This window comes from Plasmodium malariae, assembly GCF_900090045.1.
Source record: "Plasmodium malariae genome assembly, chromosome: 10".
NCBI lineage: Eukaryota > Apicomplexa > Aconoidasida > Haemosporida > Plasmodiidae > Plasmodium > Plasmodium malariae.
In genome coordinates this window covers 1,757,714-1,778,768 of record NC_041784.1, presented here as the reverse complement: position 1 = coordinate 1,778,768, position 21,055 = coordinate 1,757,714, and the positions used below count along the sequence as shown (strand labels likewise).

The 21,055-nt window shown below is 24.9% G+C and overlaps 4 protein-coding genes across 4 annotated transcripts; 2 read left to right on the top strand and 2 right to left on the bottom strand.

Annotated features, from left to right (window-relative positions):
• Positions 1-176: 176 nt before the first annotated feature.
• Positions 177-1,085, top strand: ADT (ADP/ATP transporter on adenylate translocase, putative; the record flags this gene model as incomplete). Its single annotated transcript, XM_029005691.1, has 1 exon — positions 177-1,085. The coding sequence occupies one exon, from the start codon at positions 177-179 to the stop codon at positions 1,083-1,085; it is 909 nt and encodes a 302-aa protein (XP_028862254.1).
• A 1,012-nt stretch (positions 1,086-2,097) lies between these two features.
• On the bottom strand, positions 2,098-6,226 carry PmUG01_10048000 (conserved Plasmodium protein, unknown function; the record flags this gene model as incomplete). The annotated part of the gene is made up of 12 exons (XM_029005690.1): positions 2,098-2,353; positions 2,801-3,078; positions 3,275-3,576; positions 3,762-3,977; positions 4,090-4,195; positions 4,342-4,407; positions 4,530-4,636; positions 4,781-4,917; positions 5,176-5,384; positions 5,496-5,594; positions 5,707-5,821; positions 5,991-6,226. The coding sequence occupies 12 exons, from the start codon at positions 6,224-6,226 to the stop codon at positions 2,098-2,100; spliced, it is 2,127 nt and encodes a 708-aa protein (XP_028862253.1).
• Positions 6,227-8,077: 1,851 nt separating this feature from the next.
• On the top strand, positions 8,078-10,219 carry PyKII (pyruvate kinase 2, putative; the record flags this gene model as incomplete). Its single annotated transcript, XM_029005687.1, has 1 exon — positions 8,078-10,219. One exon carries the CDS (start codon positions 8,078-8,080, stop codon positions 10,217-10,219), a length of 2,142 nt encoding a protein of 713 aa, XP_028862252.1.
• A 718-nt stretch (positions 10,220-10,937) lies between these two features.
• Positions 10,938-17,870, bottom strand: PmUG01_10047800 (DNA polymerase zeta catalytic subunit, putative; the record flags this gene model as incomplete). The annotated part of the gene is made up of 4 exons (XM_029005686.1): positions 10,938-16,990; positions 17,210-17,255; positions 17,414-17,512; positions 17,775-17,870. The coding sequence occupies 4 exons, from the start codon at positions 17,868-17,870 to the stop codon at positions 10,938-10,940; spliced, it is 6,294 nt and encodes a 2,097-aa protein (XP_028862251.1).
• Between the last annotated feature and the right edge of the window lie 3,185 nt (positions 17,871-21,055).

The following is a 21,055-nucleotide window of genomic DNA, read 5'->3' as shown; positions in this document are numbered from 1 at the left end:
GCTTATAAATAGGTATCAAATAAATAATTAGCGCATAAATAACGTTGTGTGAACAGTATATATGTAGCATAGCGCATCCTTAATATTGTGTAAACATTACATAGAGTATACTTTGAGTTGTGTGTTCACAACATATCGCATATATTAAATAATATATTACGAAACTATTTGCGAAAATGAGTGGAGGGGATATAAAAACAAATTTTGCCGCAGACTTCCTAATGGGGGGTGTGTCGGCGGCTATATCAAAAACAGTGGTTGCTCCTATAGAAAGAGTAAAAATGTTAATTCAAACACAAGACTCTATACCTGAGATAAAATCAGGACAAGTAGAAAGATATAGTGGTTTAATGAACTGCTTTAAAAGAGTATCACAAGAACAGGGTGTTGCGTCATTATGGAGAGGAAACTTAGCCAATGTTATTCGTTATTTTCCAACACAAGCTTTTAACTTTGCTTTTAAAGATTATTTTAAAAATATATTTCCAAAATATGATCAAAATACAGAGTTCAGTAAATTCTTTTGTGTAAATATTTTGTCAGGTGCAACAGCAGGAGCAATTTCTTTGTTAATAGTATACCCTTTAGATTTCGCAAGAACAAGATTAGCATCAGACATTGGAAAAGGAAAAGACAGACAATTTAGTGGGTTACTAGACTGTTTAGTAAAAATATATAAACAAACAGGATTATTATCCTTATATAGTGGTTTTGGTGTTTCAGTTACTGGAATTATTGTTTACAGAGGATCCTATTTTGGTTTATATGACAGTGCAAAAGCTCTTTTATTCAATAATGATAAAAATACACATATTGTATTTAAATGGGCTGTTGCTCAATCAGTTACCATATTAGCAGGTCTCATTTCCTATCCATTCGATACGGTCAGAAGAAGAATGATGATGATGTCAGGTAGGAAAGCAAAGGAAGAAATTCAATACAAAAATACAATAGATTGTTGGATTAAGATTTTGAAGAATGAAGGCCTTGGAGGGTTCTTTAAAGGGGCATGGGCTAACGTCATTAGAGGCGCTGGGGGAGCACTTGTCCTTGTCTTCTACGATGAATTACAAAAGCTTATTTAATATGAACATTGATAAGACACAAAACTGAATTATGATGAAGGACAAAATGTGCAGAATTGTATCTCGTACACGGTCTGAGTATTTACACATGTGCATATAAATATATATATGTATATTTATATATATAGAAAGAGAGAATAATATCTTGTAATTACAATATACTTATTTTTATTTAAACAGTTCTTAAATTATTGTAATTCTCACACTGTTGTATTAATTTTTATCTTCAACCTTTCAAGTATGAAAGTGAGTATAGCTACATTTTTTTTTTTTTTTACTCGCATTATTACCCATTCATACATAAATATATATTTGTATATATATTTCTCCAACACATATACATATATATATATATATATATATATACATATACATATACATATATTTGCGCAGTTTTTACATCAACTTTTTTATACATTTAATTCCATTTTCATCAATATTTAGCTGTAAAAAAAACTAATTATTAACACATGTTGCCATTTATTCTTTATTTTTATTTTATTTTTTTTAAAGTTATAATGGAAAAAAATTAGAGTAAAAATAATAATACATTGTTGTTAAATGAGAACATAAACAACATTCGTTAACAGCTAAATTAATGTTTAAGTTATTATTTTTTCTATTTTTGTATATTGAAATAAAAAAAAAAAAAAAAAAAAAAATTAAAATTAAAATAATAAAGTACACAACTTTAAAGGAAACAACATAAATCCATTATTTAATATGTATTTTTTATATATTCAAAGAAACGAATATACATTATAGCTTTGGCGATCGTAATAAAATATATGAGTATTAACAGACATTAAACAAAACGAAAAAAATACGCATTATTTGTGAACAAAAAATAGAAAAGTGCTTTCTATTTTTTCGTTAACACGTTATGTTGTGATAAGTATGTAATACGAGTGATGAATGTACAAATAGGTATACATATAAGTGCATACATTCACAATCTTCATCATATACATGTAGTTCTTTCCAGTAGGCTTTTTTTTTTTTTCCTACGCAATTACAGATTTACCGTGGCATTTATATAGGACGAAAAATAATTCATTAATTTCTGAAAAGAGGTACTTTCATTGTTCGGGGGGTCTATTATGCTTTTTAAGATATTCTTATCAAATTGAGTTAGTTCATTTTTTTTAGAAGATACAAAAGTGTCGTATAAAAACAGTCCTAACACAACGTGCTCAATGAGGCATTCATTTTTCCCTAATAAAATAGACACACTGATACATAACAATTCGCAAATTCCTATGTGGTATCTGGGAATAAAAAAAAAAGAAAAAAGAGGTAAAGATAAAGATATATATAAAGGTAGAGATAAAGATAAATATAAAGGTAAAGATAAAGATAAATATAAAGGTAAAGATAAAGATAAATATAAATATAAAGGTAAAAATAAAGATAAATGTAAAGGTAAAGATAAAGATAAATATAAAGGTAAAGGTAGAGATAAAGATAAATATAAAGGTAAAGGTAGAGATAAAGATAAATATAAAGGTAAAGATAAAGATAAATATAAATATAAAGGTAAAAATAAAGATAAATGTAAAGGTAATTGTATTGTGGAACTCCCTCATCTATGGCCAACCAAAAAACACGTTTTGAGTGATATAGAAAGAATGGAAGTAAAAATAAAACATGTGTACAAATACATATATATATACGTACATAGGTATGTTTTTACGATTTTAAGTATCACTACTTACATAGTTAACGTTGACAAATCCGCAGCCATGTTAAAGTACTTTTGAATGATCGATTTCGTTATATCACTCATTTCGCTAAATTCAAAATTAGATAAATTGCTTTTTTTTAAATAGGAATATTTATTATTTAATTCAAAATAAAAGTCAAAATTTTTGTTTTCAACATCATCTGTTGTTTTCAATATTTCATCGATTAAATCATCAACATCTTCAAAACTTAGTTCAAACAAGAAGTCAAAACGTGCTAACAAATCTTCCTTGATGTATGCATTAAACTCCTATACAGGTTTATTCGTTGTATGCAAGTAACGTTTCTCACGAATATGCATATATATACATATATATACATATATGCATGTGAGTGAGCGTGGGGGTATCCATCCATTATATGCACATGGGAACACATAAAAGTACACATACATATATACATAAATGCACACCAACACATGTCATGTCGTTCACCCGGTTTCTTACCTGCTCATTTCTTATATATGGTTTTACAGCATAGACCCAAAAAGTAGTTGATATCGGAAAAAAACATTTTTTATTCTTGTAAATCCCATTTTTCATTAACTCCACTAATACATTTATTTGAGAATTACTCAAATTATTTATGTTTATGACTAATATGTCGTATTTTTGAGTTAGTAATATATTAAAAGAATCCTTTTTAACGTTGAGTAGTTTAATGTTACAGAAATAATTGCAAAATTTAACTAAGTCCTTCATTATTATTTCATCCAAGCATATAAAAAAACAGTGAGGCGCTCTTACCCCTGCACATGCAACAAATGCAAGTGATGTTCTCATTCCGCGTACGTATGGGCATATATTTGTATATATCTATGTTCAGGTACAATCAGATAAACAACTCTCAACGGAAAAAACTGCTTCTAACAGATTGACTCTTATGAGCATTACATTTTTTTAGATTAAACTTTTTTTTTTTTTTTTATTTTACTTGCTAAGGTATGTCCTTTTGAGCTAGGATTTAGCCATTTGTTCGATTTAATTTTGTTGTATATATCGTACGCAAAAATGTCCATTTTTGAGTATTTTAAAAAGTTACTGCAAATGCTAATTAATATTAAGGTTAATTTGGTCGTTTTACAAATTTTACTCAAACAGGAATTATTATTCGGCATCTTTAATATGTCAACTATAATTTTATTCATGTCTGCTCAGAAATTATGCGGAAAGAGAATATTCTGAGATATACATATATATCCTACTAGAGCATATATATGTGTACATACATGTATATACTAGCGGAAAAAGTAATTATGTACCATCTAAATTTTGGGATTGTAGTAAATCGTTAAATATTTCAGTGGACAACGATGTCTTTTCCTTTTCTGGTAGTGCCAACAGGTTACTTCCAAATTTTTTTGTATTCTTAAATGGTCGCAATAAAAAAAGAAAAAAAAAACTGTAACAATAATAATAATAATAATAATAATATATATATATATGCAAATTCTTTATCTTTAATTATGAATAATTGATTAAATAGTACGTTAACTCCATTTTATTATAATTACATGTTTCCAATAATTCAATAGCCACAGATTGCTAACTCGTGAACCCTTAATGCTGTTTTTATTTGGCTTTTAAGTGCAAAAATAAATAAAAAAATAATGAAAAATTATACATGCATATTTTCATATGTATATCATTGAAAATTTACATTCTTGAGGTTAATTGCATTTCTATATAATCACTTCTTAACTTGGTTAGGAATGGACACAACAATTAAGTTGTACTTCATTCCAGTTTCAAAGGTTTCTGTTCTTTCAGGGATGTCTTGATATAAAACTTCAAAAGTTGTGCATTCATCTTAATCAAAAAAAAAAAAAAAACAAGCAAACAAACAAAATTTTTTTAAATAATACTAAACGAATATGAAAATTTTACCCCAGAAGTACATAAAATTTATTGAAACTAATTAATGAAAAATTAAATGCAATAATGATGAATAACCTATGTTACTATATTCATCAAGTGTTTTAGTAAAAGAAAACTTCAAAAGAAAAAAATTTTTGAACTGCCTTTTACTCGTTATTTCTTCATATTCCTTTGTAAAACATAATTTACATATCTCCTTACCCTCCTTTTTGCTAAAAAAAGTAAAGAGTTTGTTTGTTCAATTTATTGTTATATGTGCATTGATATGAATACTTTTGTGCCTAGGTGTCTGTATCCGCCAGAGTTATTTTTACTTTTAGTAACTACTTTCGCAGTGGAAACCATATTTCTTAATTTTAAATTAATCTATTAACCATTTTTAACATACATACATACATACATACATATATATATATATATTTTATCTAGTCTCTCATTTTCATAACTGATGTATTCGAACAGGTGCTTACTCAATTATATCTCCGAGTTTGTTCATTTTCACGATTACATTTTGATGAGGCAAGTACTTGTTTGAACATTCGCATATTCTCATATAAATAGATTTATACAAAAAACTTCTTTTATCCTGGCAAATTAATATAGCATTAATTAATTCTATTACATTATAGAAGTTATTTTCCAATTTATATGATTTCGCTAGATTTAAAATACAATCTACCTATATTACATTTAAAAAAAAAAAATAAGTTTATGGATGCCCATATGAGTGAGTATACAATATTTTATAACTTTCATTATTTTCTTTTTTCTAATATGTTTAAATAAGTACTTTTACTGGAGTATTAGTTGGAATAAGGGTTATAGTAAAAAATTTACTCTTAATTAGAACGTTGAGGTATTCTATCATATCACTATTAGGTCTTTCATTCTGCCAATATTAAAACATCGTTTTGGGAAACATGCATATATATGCATCTATGTATATATATATATATATATTCATATATGTGGGAACGCATGTAATATATCACCTATATTACCTTAAAACTTTGCAGAAACTCAGACAACAAACTATATGATATTTCGTTAAAAGAGTTTGCAAATGCAACGAAATTTTTGGTCAAATAGTATCCCAAACAGCTAATGGAATCGACTCTATATTTAAAAAGGGAAAGAATATAAAAATGAAAGAACAAAATAAAATACGCATACTAGTTATATATCTATATAGAAACATCGTTAACGTTATTATTATTGTAATAATAAGAGTTATTTATCTTTATTATTATTATTCTTATATATTATTTATTCATAAAAGATTCACAATTTTATTATGTCCACATATATGAAGACTTCAAAGAAGTAGTTGTTTTTCTGAAAGTTATCATAAACGCTTTCTAAAATTATTTTAAAATAATCCCTTAATATAAGTTCTTTTAATGAATCACTGCCTAAAATAGGAAGGAAGGAATTGTTCCCTTCTTTCCTACTAATTTCGGGTACACCACAATATCGTCTTTTGGTGTTTTTAAATTTCTTTCTATATTTGTTAAAAAACATTGTAGATCAATGTGATGATAGGGAGTTGGTGTGTAGTAAGAGAGAAAAAAAAAAAAAGAAAAAAAAAGAAAGACATACTATTTATGCATGCACCTGTATTTCATGAAGTTTTTTTTATTTTTCCTTTTTTCCTTTTTTTTTTTAAATTTGTTTAGATGTTCACTATTTTGTTTAAATATTTATTTCGCACAAACACAGATGGAAAATAAGTTAATAAAAATGGAAATGATAAAATTGTTTTGCCTTTTTTTTTATTTCTTTTTTATTGCACATGGAATTGCGTTGTTCCATATAAAGAATTTCAAAATTTTTGTACATTCCCCTAAAACGTGCAATGAACAAAAATTTTGCAGAAAAAAAAAAAAAAAGAAAAAAAAGGTACACCCTCAAAAATGAGGATAAATATACATAGAGTCTTCATTCGTACGTACATATGAATGAACATTTTCTTATTTTCGCGTTAAGGCAATTTATGATAATACAAAAGTGCAACATCATATTCCTCTTAAAAGTATATACACCAAGGAAAATTCAACTTAAAATATGGCAACATCAGTGACACAATTTTGTTATACATTTTGGGGATGTCTTCTTTCACAAGAAAAAAGGGTAGCAGCAGATAAGATGTGCATATGAACGATAATTTTTAAAGTATATTCCCCACTACATTTACATTATTGTAATGCATTTCAATATTTTAAGTTATACTTTATTATATTTTATTACGTTTTATTGTGTTTTATTATGTTTTATTATGTTTTATTATGTTTTATTATGTTTTATTTTATGTTTTATTTTATGTTTTATTACATTTTATTATATTTTATTACATTTTATTACATTTTATTACATTTTATTACATTTTATTATATTTTATTATATTTTATTATATTTTATTATATTTTATTATATTTTATTTTACTTTTCTTCTTGTTACCTTGTTATTGAAAATTTTTTGGTAATCTCAAACAAAAAAAAAATTCATTTATATTTCTAAGCGTAATACACATATGTATAAACTAGGTTTTTTTTTTTTTTTTTTTTACGTATAAACAGAAAAAAGCTATTCCCCTTTAACGATTAAAAATTCATTGGTAAATACATTATCTTCAGTGTCCTTTAATGAGTTACGAAAAATGAAGTCGCATGATTTAATATATTATCTTTAACTTGAGGGAGAAAGAAAAAGAAAACGCATGATTAGAGAATACTCTTAATATAAAACAAATGTAAAAATTGGAAGCGAAACTTTTTGGTAAATATGTATATATTTATACATATGTACATATATACATATATATATATATATATATTTATATACATGTGCTCCTTAAGATTTAGAAGTGATATACAAGAATTTTAGTTCTATAACCATTATAGTTTTAAAACGCGAAAGTGGGGGGGCTTTAGGGAAAAAAAAAAAAAAAAAACATCTAACATTCTCATATTCAATTTTGACCTGAGTGAATGTCGAAAAAAAAAAAACGAAAATAAATTTAATAAAATAACAAAGTAGCACTAATCACCAGAAAGGTAACTTTTCATAAGTTGTAACATTCAATACGAATAGGAAGTATAAAAAAATAAAAAAAAAAAGGAAAATTAAAAAAAATAAAGGAAAAAGCAGTGAATTCCACGATTTTTCTGATTTAAATAAGGCACAAAAAAAAAAAAAAAATTAACCACATATATATATATATATATATTCATTTATAAATTTACATATACATAGATAAATTTACAAACACATATACATAGGTAAATACGTACACATATACGTACTTCCTCCTCGTAAAGTACTGTACCATTATTCGCTTTGTATGACACCCCAGACCAAAGGGAAAGAATAAAATGAAAACAATTGGTTTTTACTTTTTCATTAAATTGATAGCAAGTTTTGTTAACGGAATAAAGTACAAAAAAGAGGTCGCTTTTACCAAATGGCATATACAGAATACGGAGGGGGAACGACTATTATTCCTCAATAATGTATACATTAATAAAAATATAGATAAAAAAAAAAAAAACATATTAGCTCATAGTGATATACAAAATTTAAAAAATGGACAAGGAGATAGTAATTTATTGACTAAGAAAAACAAAATATCATTTACAAAAGGCAAGCAAATTGCTACCATAGGACCTGCAACGGAAAATTTCGAAGAATTAGAAAAACTTTATTTAAATGGTATTGATGTATTTAGGTTAAATTTTTCTCATGGACTAAAAAGTATTAAAAAGTACATAATTAATTCTATTAGAATATTAGAGAAGAAATATGATACATCTATTGCAATACTAGGAGATATACAAGGACCTAAAATAAGAATAGGAGAATTCGAAAAAAATGAAAAAAATGCAATGGACAGTAATACTTTTGTTGAATTAAAGGAAGGAGATTCTTTTTCTTTCGATTTGTTGGATAAACTAGGAGATCAAAATAGAGTTTCATTAAATTATCCTGATTTGCTAAAAAATGTAAAAGTAGGTCAGATGATATTATTAGATGATGGAAACTTAAATATGAAAGTTGTTGAAAACAGTTATGATGAACAAAATAAACAAAATAGTTCTATAAAAGTACAAGTTATAACAGGTGGGAAATTGTATAGTAAAAAAGGCTTTTGTGTTCCAAATATGATTATGCCTATCGAAGTATTAAATGAAAAAGATATAAAAGATATTTTATTTTGTTTAAATGAAGAGGTAGACTTTTTAGGTTATTCTTTTGTTCAAACAAAATATGATTTAATCTTTTTAAAAAGTATTATTAATGATTATTATGAAAGTGATTTTTATATAAATAAAAAAAAAGATAGAATTAATTATGACATAAATACTTTAAAGATAAAACAGTATGATGATGAAAATGATTTTTATATAAAAGAAGTAAATGATTACTACAATAATTATTACTTAAAAAATTACCAAAGGTATAAACAAATATACAATATATACAAAAATCAGAACTTAGAAATAAATCATAATCAAAATGAGGAAAAGGATTTTGCCAATTATGATAATGAGAATACTACTCATGACAGTAACATTACACAACATAATGAAAATCATACATCTGCTAATTCGAAAAATGGTGAATATATTGAAAATTATGAAGAAGCCTCAATTAATGCAAACAAAATTTTTATTATCTCCAAGATTGAAAAACCTTCGGCAGTAAAAAATATAGAAAGCATTATAAAATTATCTGATGGTATAATGATAGCAAGAGGGGACTTAGGAATTGAAACAGATTTGTCCAATTTACCTATATTGCAAAAAAAGATTATAAATTCATGTAGAATTAAATATAACAAACCTGTTATTGTAGCAACACAAATGATGGAAAGTATGAGATTTCTCCCAACCCCAACGAGAGCAGAGGTTTCTGACATTGCTACAGCCCTATATGATGGGTGTGACTGCGTAATGTTATCAGCTGAAACAGCCACTGGAAAATATCCTGCTTTAACTGCTTTGACACAAAATAATGTAATTAAGGGTGTAGAAAATGATAATTATTATTATGAATATTCACAAAAAAAAATGGATAACACTAATAATGCTAAGTATGTCCAACAGTTAAATAAAACATTGGTTTATGATAATTCCTATTTTGAGAAATTACTTCATAGTATAAGAGATATAAGTAATAACATAAACTTGAAATCTATTATTTTATTCTCCAATGAGTTTCAAAAAATTCAAAAATTAAGTAATATGAGAGCAAAAGCTCCTATCATTGTTATAACAGAAAATGTTTACCTAGCTAGGAAATTACAACTAACATGGGGAGTATATCCCCACCTTTTTAACTCAAAACAGGTATCCAATGATGATTTCTTATCATTGATCAACTACGGATGTAAGGTCTCAAAAGAAGAGGGTTTTGTTAATTCTCCCGATGAATATTCCCTTGTGACCTTTACAAAAAATATTAACAAGTCAGCTAATTTGCTTTACTTGTGCCAGCCATGTTTGAATGACTCTTAGTGAATTAGAAAACAATAAAGATGTGGCATATTACAGAGTAAAACTAACTAAATTAAAAAAAAAAAAAAAAAAAAAAAACTCATTTTAAAATCTTATACATATATATGTTTTTATGCATGGATATGTAAGCACATTTCATCTTCGAATAAAAATTTATGACACATCTAGTGATACTCGAAAATAAATTAATTATATGAAGAAGTAATCCATGAGCACATAATATTTCAAAAAGTTACGATAAAAAAAAAAAAGGGACTATTTTAAATTTTATCAAAAGGAAAATTTTTTTATGTTTCTGGGAAAAGTAAAAAAGGAAAAGAATATAATAGATAATAAAAAATTGATATAGGACCCTTAATATATTTGTCTAACCATACAAAATTGTTAACGGACTCTTGATATATTCGTTTGACTACAAAAAATTGTTAACCGACCCTCGGCATATTCGTCTGACGATAAAAAAGTGTTAACGGATCCTCGATATATTTGTCTGACGATAAAAAATAGTTAACGGACTCTCGATATAATTGTCTAACCCATCACATCCCAAACATGAGAAACTTCTCATAAATCACATGTTAAGCTTCCCACTTTTTTATCTAACTTTTTAAAAGACAAATAATTTCCTATCAGTTATATGTATCCATATTTGTATTTATTTTATATGTCAAAATTAATTTGGAATATTTGTATTTTCAAAAAAAAAAAAAAAAAAAAATTACTTTCCTTCTAATCTTTTTATAGCATCTTGATTTCTTGAAATATTTTCTTGTAAAATTATTTTTTTAAAATATACTTTGCAGTGTACTGAATATTGGCAAGCCAAAGCTTCCATTTCCGAGTTTGCACATACCAAGCAAATATTATTTAAATGTTTCATCATATTTTGAGATTTGCTCATTTCTACATAACTGTTAATTATTTGTTTTCTAATTTTTAAATTCTCCTCTTCATCAATTTTTATTTTTATTTTTTTTTTACATATTATATTATTATTACTTCTCCACTTCTCCGTCTTTTTCTTCTCCTCCTCCTCTTCATTATTATTGTTAATTTTTTCTGCTCCTTTGTTTTCCTTAAGATATCCATTTTTCCCTTTCAGAATATTTATTATTAAATTATTGTTCTTCATTACATAACCATTATCTTTTAAAGATTGCTTTTCACCACCTTCAAAATTTTTTTGGAACATTTCTAAATTTGCTTTATTCCAGTTATATTTCCTCTTAGTTTTATAAAAGATTTCCTCTAAATTTACAGAGTGAAATGGAAGTAAGTCCAGCATTCTTTTAAGGGGAGGAATTATTAAATTTTGTATATAATAGTCAAAATTTATTTCTTTCAATTTTTTTTTTTTTTTAAAAAAACATTCTCTGGGAATTATTTTGTTGCCTTCCCTCGGGCCATGTGCATCTCGATCGTAGTTATGTTCATTGTACTTTACGACATTTGAGGCTTTCCCTTCCACTGCTTCGTCTTTTGCCACTTCACCAGTTGTTGCTTCCGATTTTAAAACGAATGTCGCCTTTAGTACATCCTCCTTTTCCTTTTCTCCTCTTGCACTCTTCGTGTCAACTGAATTGGAGTCAAAATTCGTAACATCGCCATAACAGGTTTTCTGTATACCCCTAATAAAAGATGGGTGTGAAACTGAATTATATATTTTATCGCCCTTCAACTTTTTGGTTATTATAAAAGGAATTTTTTCCTTATAAGTAATTAATAAAAGCGGGTATATTTTTAAAAGCTTTTTGGCCACTATTGCCTGAGGTGGTAAGGGAACTTTCCTCTTGTTACCCTCCATTTCACCTTTATAAGTACCTAATTTTACCTTTTTATATATTATAAAGTCGTCATAAGAAATTTGATTATCATATATTTTAGTAAAAAAATTACGTATTACTTCTTTTATATTTAATAATAAATGAGAGTAAAATATTTTCATAGTGAAGACACTCTTGACATTATTATCATTTGATCTATTATGATGAAAAAATAGAGCTTGTTTTATATTACAAAAACATTTGTTTTCTCCACATTTTATATTCTCATTTATTTCTTTTATACATAAACAAGTTTTTAATATATTATGTGGGTTCTTTAAACAACAATCATTTTTCTGATTTCTAATTTTTTCATAATTCTCTTTTAATATATTTTCTATCTCTTTCTTAAAAATAGATTCATTAAAATTGATAAATAAATACATCAGGAAAGAATACTTTTGTTTATATAAAAAGTGCATCATTTTTAATAGAACGTTGTGTTCTTCATAATTTAGTAAATCTGTAAACTGCTTGTACAACGTTACCTTATCATCTTCCTCATTTGAATTTATCGTTCTAATTGATGTGTTTATATCATTAATTGGGAATATAATTTTTTTATACATACACAATACTACTTCTAACATTTTTGATAATATACAAGGATAGGTCTTATGAACATTGGATTCTTTACAAGAACAAATAAAATTAGGGAAAAAGTTCCTACATAAATAACAGCAACAACAGCAATGAGAGAAATAACAGTTATTCTTAAAATAGTAAAAAATAAAATAAATCTGTATCAATACAATCTTTACCAAATTACATTGATCTGATCTTATACTTTCTACTCCCTTTAAATCTAAAGTCGGTTTTTCTTCTTTCTCATTTTTATAAGCAAAACCAAAGTATCTTTTTTTTGTCATTAGTAGAGAAGGGCAATATACCTTTTCAAAATTTAAATACATGGGTGGTGGTAATATACTATTTACATTATATAAAATATCACGAGCTACTTTAAAGGTGTAATTTATATCATCCGTTTCAATTATTAAAAATATAGAGTCTGTATCTCCATAAAGGACTTTAATAAATTTATAATTTTCTTTTATATACTCAATGATATAGAGAAGAAAATTCTTTCCAATACTAATAATACTTTCAGAAATATCAACACATGGCATTCTACCTGAAAAATTAGCTCCAATGTAACCTGTAGCAACATTTAATATCATTTTTAATTTCTCCATCCTTTCGATTAATCTTTTCGCAGTTGTTTTATCATATATATTAATACATCTTTTTAGCATTATTCTTGTTTTCAAAAGATCTTCAAGAAAAAGAGTACAAATACCTTTTCTCTTATTTTTTTTAACATACATAGTGTTGTTGCTGGTTATAATGATTTCCTTACTTGTTAAATTTTTAATTATCTTCCTAACATTTGGAGCCTTTTTCTTTACCCCTAGTCTAATAAATTCAAAACTCGTCTCATCATCGCTAGCATCGTCATCCTTATTTGTATTACTGTTACGTGTATTACTGTTACGTGTATTACTGTTATGTGTATTACTGTTACGTGTATTACTGTCATGTGTATTACTGTTATGTGTATTACTGTTATGTGTATTATTGTTACTTGCATTATTATTTGCATTATTGTTACTTGCATTATTATTTGCATTATTGTTACTTGCATTATTATTTGCATTATTGTTACTTGCATTATTATTTGCATTATTGTTACTTGCATTATTATTTGCATTATTGTTACTTGCATTATTATTTGCATTATTGTTACTTGCATTATTATTTGCATTATTGTTACTTGCATTATTATTTGCATTATTGTTACTTGCTTTATTATTTGCATTATTGAATTCTTTGTCCAAGTTACAATTAAAAAAGTTGCAACCTCCTTGTTGGAAGGATTTACAATTACCCCTCACATGATTCATCTTATCATTATAAGGCACATTTTCACTATTAATAATTCTCTCTGGCAAATATATATTATTTGACGAGTTAACAGCAGTAGATATGCCTTCAGTAAGATTAACCTTATTATTGTAGACATGGGAAATAGATTCACAAAAACCTACTTCATTCATCTGTCTGCGTGAACCTAGAAAAATAGGGCTATCATTACTATATAAATTTATTTTTTCCCTTTTTTTGTTGTTTTTCATAGGACTATTTTTCTCCTTATCTGTTTGTCCCCATTTTCCCATCGCTTTCTTCTTAAGAGATAATGTTCCTATGCATGTAGAATAACAAATATTGAAAGCAATCACAATGGAGGGATATAAGGATTGAAAATCAAATACTAATAAAGGGAAAAAGTTAATCGAGCTTTTCGGTTGTAGTACTAATGGTGTATGTAAAATAGGCCTTTGATCAAATATATCTTTATTTGAAGGAGAATATAAAACATAATCATATTTCATAGATATTTTTAAAAGAAACGATTCAATAATATATTGCGATCCTCTATTAATTAGGGATAATAAATCGACATGTAAATATTTACAAAAATTCATTTTTTTTTTTAAAAATCCTATTTTATCATATATTAAATATAAAAAATGTATTTTCATTAAAAAATATCTTACAGTTATATATCTAAAAGGAAAATATACACGATTACTGTTGTTTTCCTTGCTCAGTACGTTTTTATTATTTCTTGGATAAAAACTATTTGATGATCCTTCTTTCTTCTCATAGCTATACCAATAATACAGTGTATACTTGCTTATGGTAGGTATATTTATATTTAAATAATGTTTACATAAATTTTCAAATGATGTATTGGCTACGTTCGATAATTTATACAAACTCTCAATTATTTTACCTTTTATATTTTTATTATATGAATTATTAAAATCTGTAAAATTCTTTTGATCATTTAACTTACTAATGCGCATATAGAAATTTCCCATATTTAAGGCTAAACATCTTTGATTTAAGTAACTGATATTGTACTTGTCGTTTTCATAAGACACTATACTTAAAGGGGAATAAAAATTAATTTTGTCAACCAACTTTTTGATAAGCTCCTCTTCATTTTCTACAATACATAAATTTATTCTACTATAATCCACAGGAAATGGAAACAGTTTTTCCTCATTACTGTACCCTATGAAGTCATTGCTTCTTCCATTTTTTTTACCTCTCTCGTGTGATGTTTCATTCTCTTGGTTATCTTCTTCTTCTTCACCTGTTAAAATAAAATGGTCCTTACATATGCGAACTCCATTATTACATGTCGTTAGAGTAGTACATTGCTTTAGTGGGCGTTTGTATTTCTTTTTTTTTTTTTCTATATCTTCATTAACTTTATCGAAATGGAATGAAATATCAGGAAACGGCTGAGTAGCTATAATACCTATACAATTGTTATATTCATCATGATAATTTAAAAGTCTTTCATCTCTAGTTAAATAAAATACAGCTTTTATTTCGTCATCATTATAATTTGACATGTCGTAATTCTCAATTTTAATTTCAGTAAGAATTTCAAGAAAAAATATGTTCCCATATTTTATGTTTATTTTTTTCTCCTTCTCTTTCTTTCTCTTCTTTTTCTTCTCGTTATTTAATCCTACAACTTCATTCTTCGCAGAATGTTCATTTTGATGAAATTTATGTTCACAATTATTATTATTAACATGATTTTTCTCCATTTCTTTCATTCTTGTAATGCTCAAGTTGTTGTAAGTTGCATAACATTCTTTTATTTTAGGTGGTTCTTTTTTATAAACATATCTAATAATGTCTTTTCTTTTATTGTTGATTTCAAAAGATGCTATACATTTTCTCTTCTCATCATTAAGTGCGTAGGTTTGTGTTAAATTAATTGGTGCTAATTCCTTGTAGTTCTTATTACTTAAATTCATTCCATATTTATTTCCTGCATTGAAATCATTTTTATTAGTACCTTCATAGCAAATACTTGATACTTCTTCCATCCCTTCTTTTTTCAAATAAACGTTTGTTTCTATGTTCTCCTTAATGTACTGTGCTTCTTCCAAATAAATACCTGCTTCTTTCCCCTCGCTAATCAGTTTTGCTTCTCCAAAATAGATATTTTTCTTGTTCCCCTCGCTGACCACCTCTAATTCCAAATTCATACCTCCGTCTTTCCCTTCACTAATCATATTTACTTCTTCCCTTTCCTGATTCTCCCTTTTCATAAATTTTAAAAACTCGCCAAACGTATTTTTCGTTCTCTCTGTTAGTATATCGAACGAAGCAAAGTTTAAATCTCTATCAAAATCTTCAAAGTTAAAAATGCTTCTAACTAAATCTGGGTTCACATTTTTGCACCTTTTTTTCTCCTTTATCCACAGCTTAGAAAAAGAATCTAAATATTTAACTGGTAAATCAAAATTTAGTTCTTGCTTCCATTTTATTTTATGTTTTTCAAATTCATATGAATAAATACGATCATTCAAAATGTGTTCGTGTTTTATATCACATTCTATATCATACAAAGTTTCTCTTTTTAAATTTGAAAAATTAACATTTGTTGTTTTGCTCGTAAAAAAGAATGGTGCTTCAACATCTAAATATTTGTTCCTCTTGATATTTTCAATAGAATACGCTTTTTGTAAGTTCCATTTTTCTTCTTCCATAAAACACTTAAAATTTATTTCATTGAAAAATTCTTTTCGAAATAGAATATTTTTGTCAATATAAATTTCTGAACAACCATAAATATTTTTCATGCACAAAAAATGTAGCATGTAATTTATGTGAACTTCATACAATTCCCATACTCTATTTTTAAATATATTCTTTTTTAGTAAACTAGCAAAATAATAAATCGTATTAGGGTATAGTAAATAAATTTTCAGGAAGTCTTCTGGTTCTTCATTATAACCGTAAATGCATTTTTTTTTTACTCGTTCGATATTGTATATGCATACATTTTCTCTTTTGTTTTTTTTTATTTTTCCATATTCTCCTTCTAAAAATTCGCATATTTCCAATTCCAATTTTGAGTCTATGAAGTTAAAGAAATTTTCATTAAACATGTATTCTCATAGGAGGTATGCAAGTATATGTAGAGGGTTGTATGGATGTACAGAAATAGATAGAGGACTGATTTCATTTAGTATAATTCAATTTAACTATTTCAACATAATCTTTTCAATTTGAACATTTTAATTCCTATTTTTTCTTTTCTTCTTTTTTCTTTTATATATATATACATATTTGTTACTTGCTTTTTCTTCTGGAGGTATTAATACGTAGAAAAATGGGAAGAACTACAAAAATTTACGTAAGGGAGAAAAAAAAAAAAAAATACATTACATTACATATTTGGTTGCAAATTTTTTCTCTTTTTTTATCCTTCTTATTTTATTTTTTATTTTATTTTTTATTTCATTTTTTATTTTATTTTTTTTGTGTCTTAAGAGCTTACGTCATGAATATACAAGCACACGCTTTGCCCATAATAACTTAGACCCAATATTTGAATGATACACACATGAGGAATTTTCTTATTATTTATTTTGCATCTCTAATACCCCCCCCCAAAAAAAAAAAAAAAAAAAAATGTACAATTAGTAACAGTGACATACAGCAAATGATGCATAAACGATGTATAATAATACTGAATAACAGTTGTCAAAAGTGTGAACGAAACGTTAAGAAATTCTTTAAAGCATTTGTGAATATATCTTTTGTCCAGGATACGATCCCATATACGTATTAGTATATGTGTACTTATATGTGCATGTATATATTTCTTTTTTTTTTTTTTTTTAATGTTTCTATAGTACCAATGAATCAAACGGAAAGGAAGGTTTTTTATAAATATAATAAAAAAATAAAAACTTGCAAATGAAGAACGCTGTTGGTTTTTCTATTATATTCATACTTCATTATAATTCAAAAACATGTAAATAATTAACATAATATGCCTAACCTTTTTTATGTTTATGGAAACCATATATTTTTTATATATCAACAGAATATATTTATTTTTTTATTGTTATATATATTAATAAAATATTAAATACATGTTCAATATATACATTTCTGGCAGAAAAAAAAATTTTTAAGGTAAAAGTTATGTTGATGGTATATTCAACATTAAGAATATGAATCCAGAAGAGGGTATATATCGTTGTATTGCATTTGCCTTTCCTCAAATTTATATGTATATATAAATATATATGTATATTTGTACACAAACATTTGTGCACATTTCAGGAACAATTTTTCATCCAGTGCTAATACATTCTGCATTCATTACATTGCGAAAGTGTATATTTTTTTATTTCATTTACCACATTTTATTTTTACTACAATCTTTTTTATTGAATATTTCATGTTCTGTGTTTTTTAAACTTTGTAATTTTTCCTTTTTAAAAGCACACTCATACGAGAATCTATTTTATATGAGTAGAAAAATGTTTTATCATTTCTACATGAGAAAATAGAATAATTTTTTTCAAAACCCATAAGATAATAAAAGTGCTTATGAATAAGTTTTTTTATTACATACCACTTAATATATACAAGCTAAAAAAAAAAAAAATACATATAAAATGTTTATTCCCTTTCTTTTTCTTCTCATTTCAGTATATATTTTCTCATGTATTCTTAAAATTTGTCAATTTTATTTTCCCCCCATTTTTCGTTTACATTAAAAAATTAAGAAAATTTTGGGTTTACTTAAAACAAATTTATATAAGTCTTCTTTTTTCTCTTTAAAATTACAGAAGTACAAAAAAAGCTTAAGATAACCTTATGTTAAATTTTATTCTTTTTACTTCCAAAATTCCCTACGCGGAAATGCAAACATAATGTGTAGATACACGTAAGCATACATATATACACTTATTTTATATGCTAAGTACTTTAATTCATTCTAGTATAGGAACACTAGAACAGTTAATTTTATTAAATAAATTCAAGGTCAAAATGAGCAAATACAAAACACAGAGACCAAAAACGTTCTCGTGTCATATGCTGATACCTTATTTGCAAACATTTCTAACAAATTTAAAATTTACTAAAAAGATATACTTTTTTTTTTTAAGTACTTTTTAATATAGATCAAACAAAAAAAGATTACTAAAAATATATACGTAATTAGATTAATAATATACAATCTTCTATATATTCCAAAAAAAAAAAATTGCAAGTATTTTTTATATAGTGTGCACTTTTATTTTATTATATATATAAATAAATATATATATTGTATATATATGTTTTTTCATTCTTTTAGTAGCCTTATAATATCCTTTTCATAAATGGTGTAATTTTTTTTTTTTCCTTTTTCATTTTAACAAGAAATAATTCTTCTCTCTTAAACTTCCTACTATAAAAAATGCAATTTATAATTTTACATTGAAATTGTATATACACATGTCAATAAATTCAATATATATTAATTAAAAATATAAAAAAAAGAAAAAAAAAAAATTACATAAATTAATTAATCACAATTTTCATAATACAATCTACATATATATATATATATATATATATATATATATATATATACATTTACATACATAATGTACACATGTACAATAAAGTTTATATGTTTCATTAAATACTAGGATAAAAAAAAAAAAGAAATAGCAAAATTAAAGTTAGAAAAATATGTGAAATAAAGCTAATAAGGAAAAACAAAAATTGCATATATATCCAATACATAGACTATGTATTTAATGTTTTTTTTTTATTCCATCCACTCAACTCAATCACTTATACCCCCTTTCACATTTTGAAATACCTATAAGAGTATATAAATATATGGTTTACTATAAATATATATAAATATAAATATATATATATATATATATATTCAAGTTCAAACACATATCAAAAAGTTGGCTTTTTTTTTTTTTTTTTTTTTTTTTTTTGTAAAATAAGTATATAATACAGAAGTACCTATAATTATAAACAATAATGTCAAGAAAAGAGAAAAAAAAAAAAAACCTTTCTTTTCTTTATGCAATAGTGTTATTTTATGTACAATTATTAAAATAGGCAATGCCACAAATATATTATTATAATAATTATATTTTATTGCCAAAAAATATGGAAAAAAATAAAGTATATAAAAATGAAAAAAGAATAAATTGTTAAGCATGTCCACTTATGTAGTTTTACAAATACAAAAAAAAAAAAAAAAAAAAAAATCGAATGCTTCCTATTTTTCTTCCTTTTGGCTTTGTAAAATTCTACTAATATAATTATTATATATATATATATATATATATGTACAATATATAATTAAGATCGTGGCCGTAAATAACGATTGGTAATTTAATGTTTTATTTTAGCCATACATAATCATTTATTTTTATATGTATATAAAAAAAAAAAAGAGTATTTATTTCAAAAAAAAACACATGTTATGTATAACCCTCCGGTGAAAAAAATAAATTTTCACATATTAAAATTTAATAGCAAGTGATAATAAAAAAAAAAAGGATAAAAAAAAAGAATAAGAAATGAGTAAAAAAGAAGTATGTTATTACTATATATATTATGTTTATAAAACAAAATAAAAAGTGTTAAATGGATAAAGAATAAATAATACATAAAAATTTATATGTAATTTATATAATATATTATGCATACATATATATATTTTACATACAAGTTTTTTAATTATTATTTATCTGTATTTTACAGTTACAATACGACATAGCCACTTTTTTAATATTTGTAAAGTTTTATTATTCATACAATACATAAAATATACATATATAATACTTAAAATATATATATATATATAATACATAAAATAATATATATAATACATAAAATATATATATATAATACATAAAATATATGTATATAATACATAAAATATATATATATAATACATAAGATATATATATATAATACATAAAATATATATATATAATACATAAAATATATATACATAATACATAAAGTATATGTATATAATACATAAAATATATATATAATACTTAAAATATATATATATATGTATATTTACTGAGAAGGAAAAAAAGTTACATCTTTTTAGTTTATAAGAAAATATCGCAATGAACATACATTTTTTATGAAT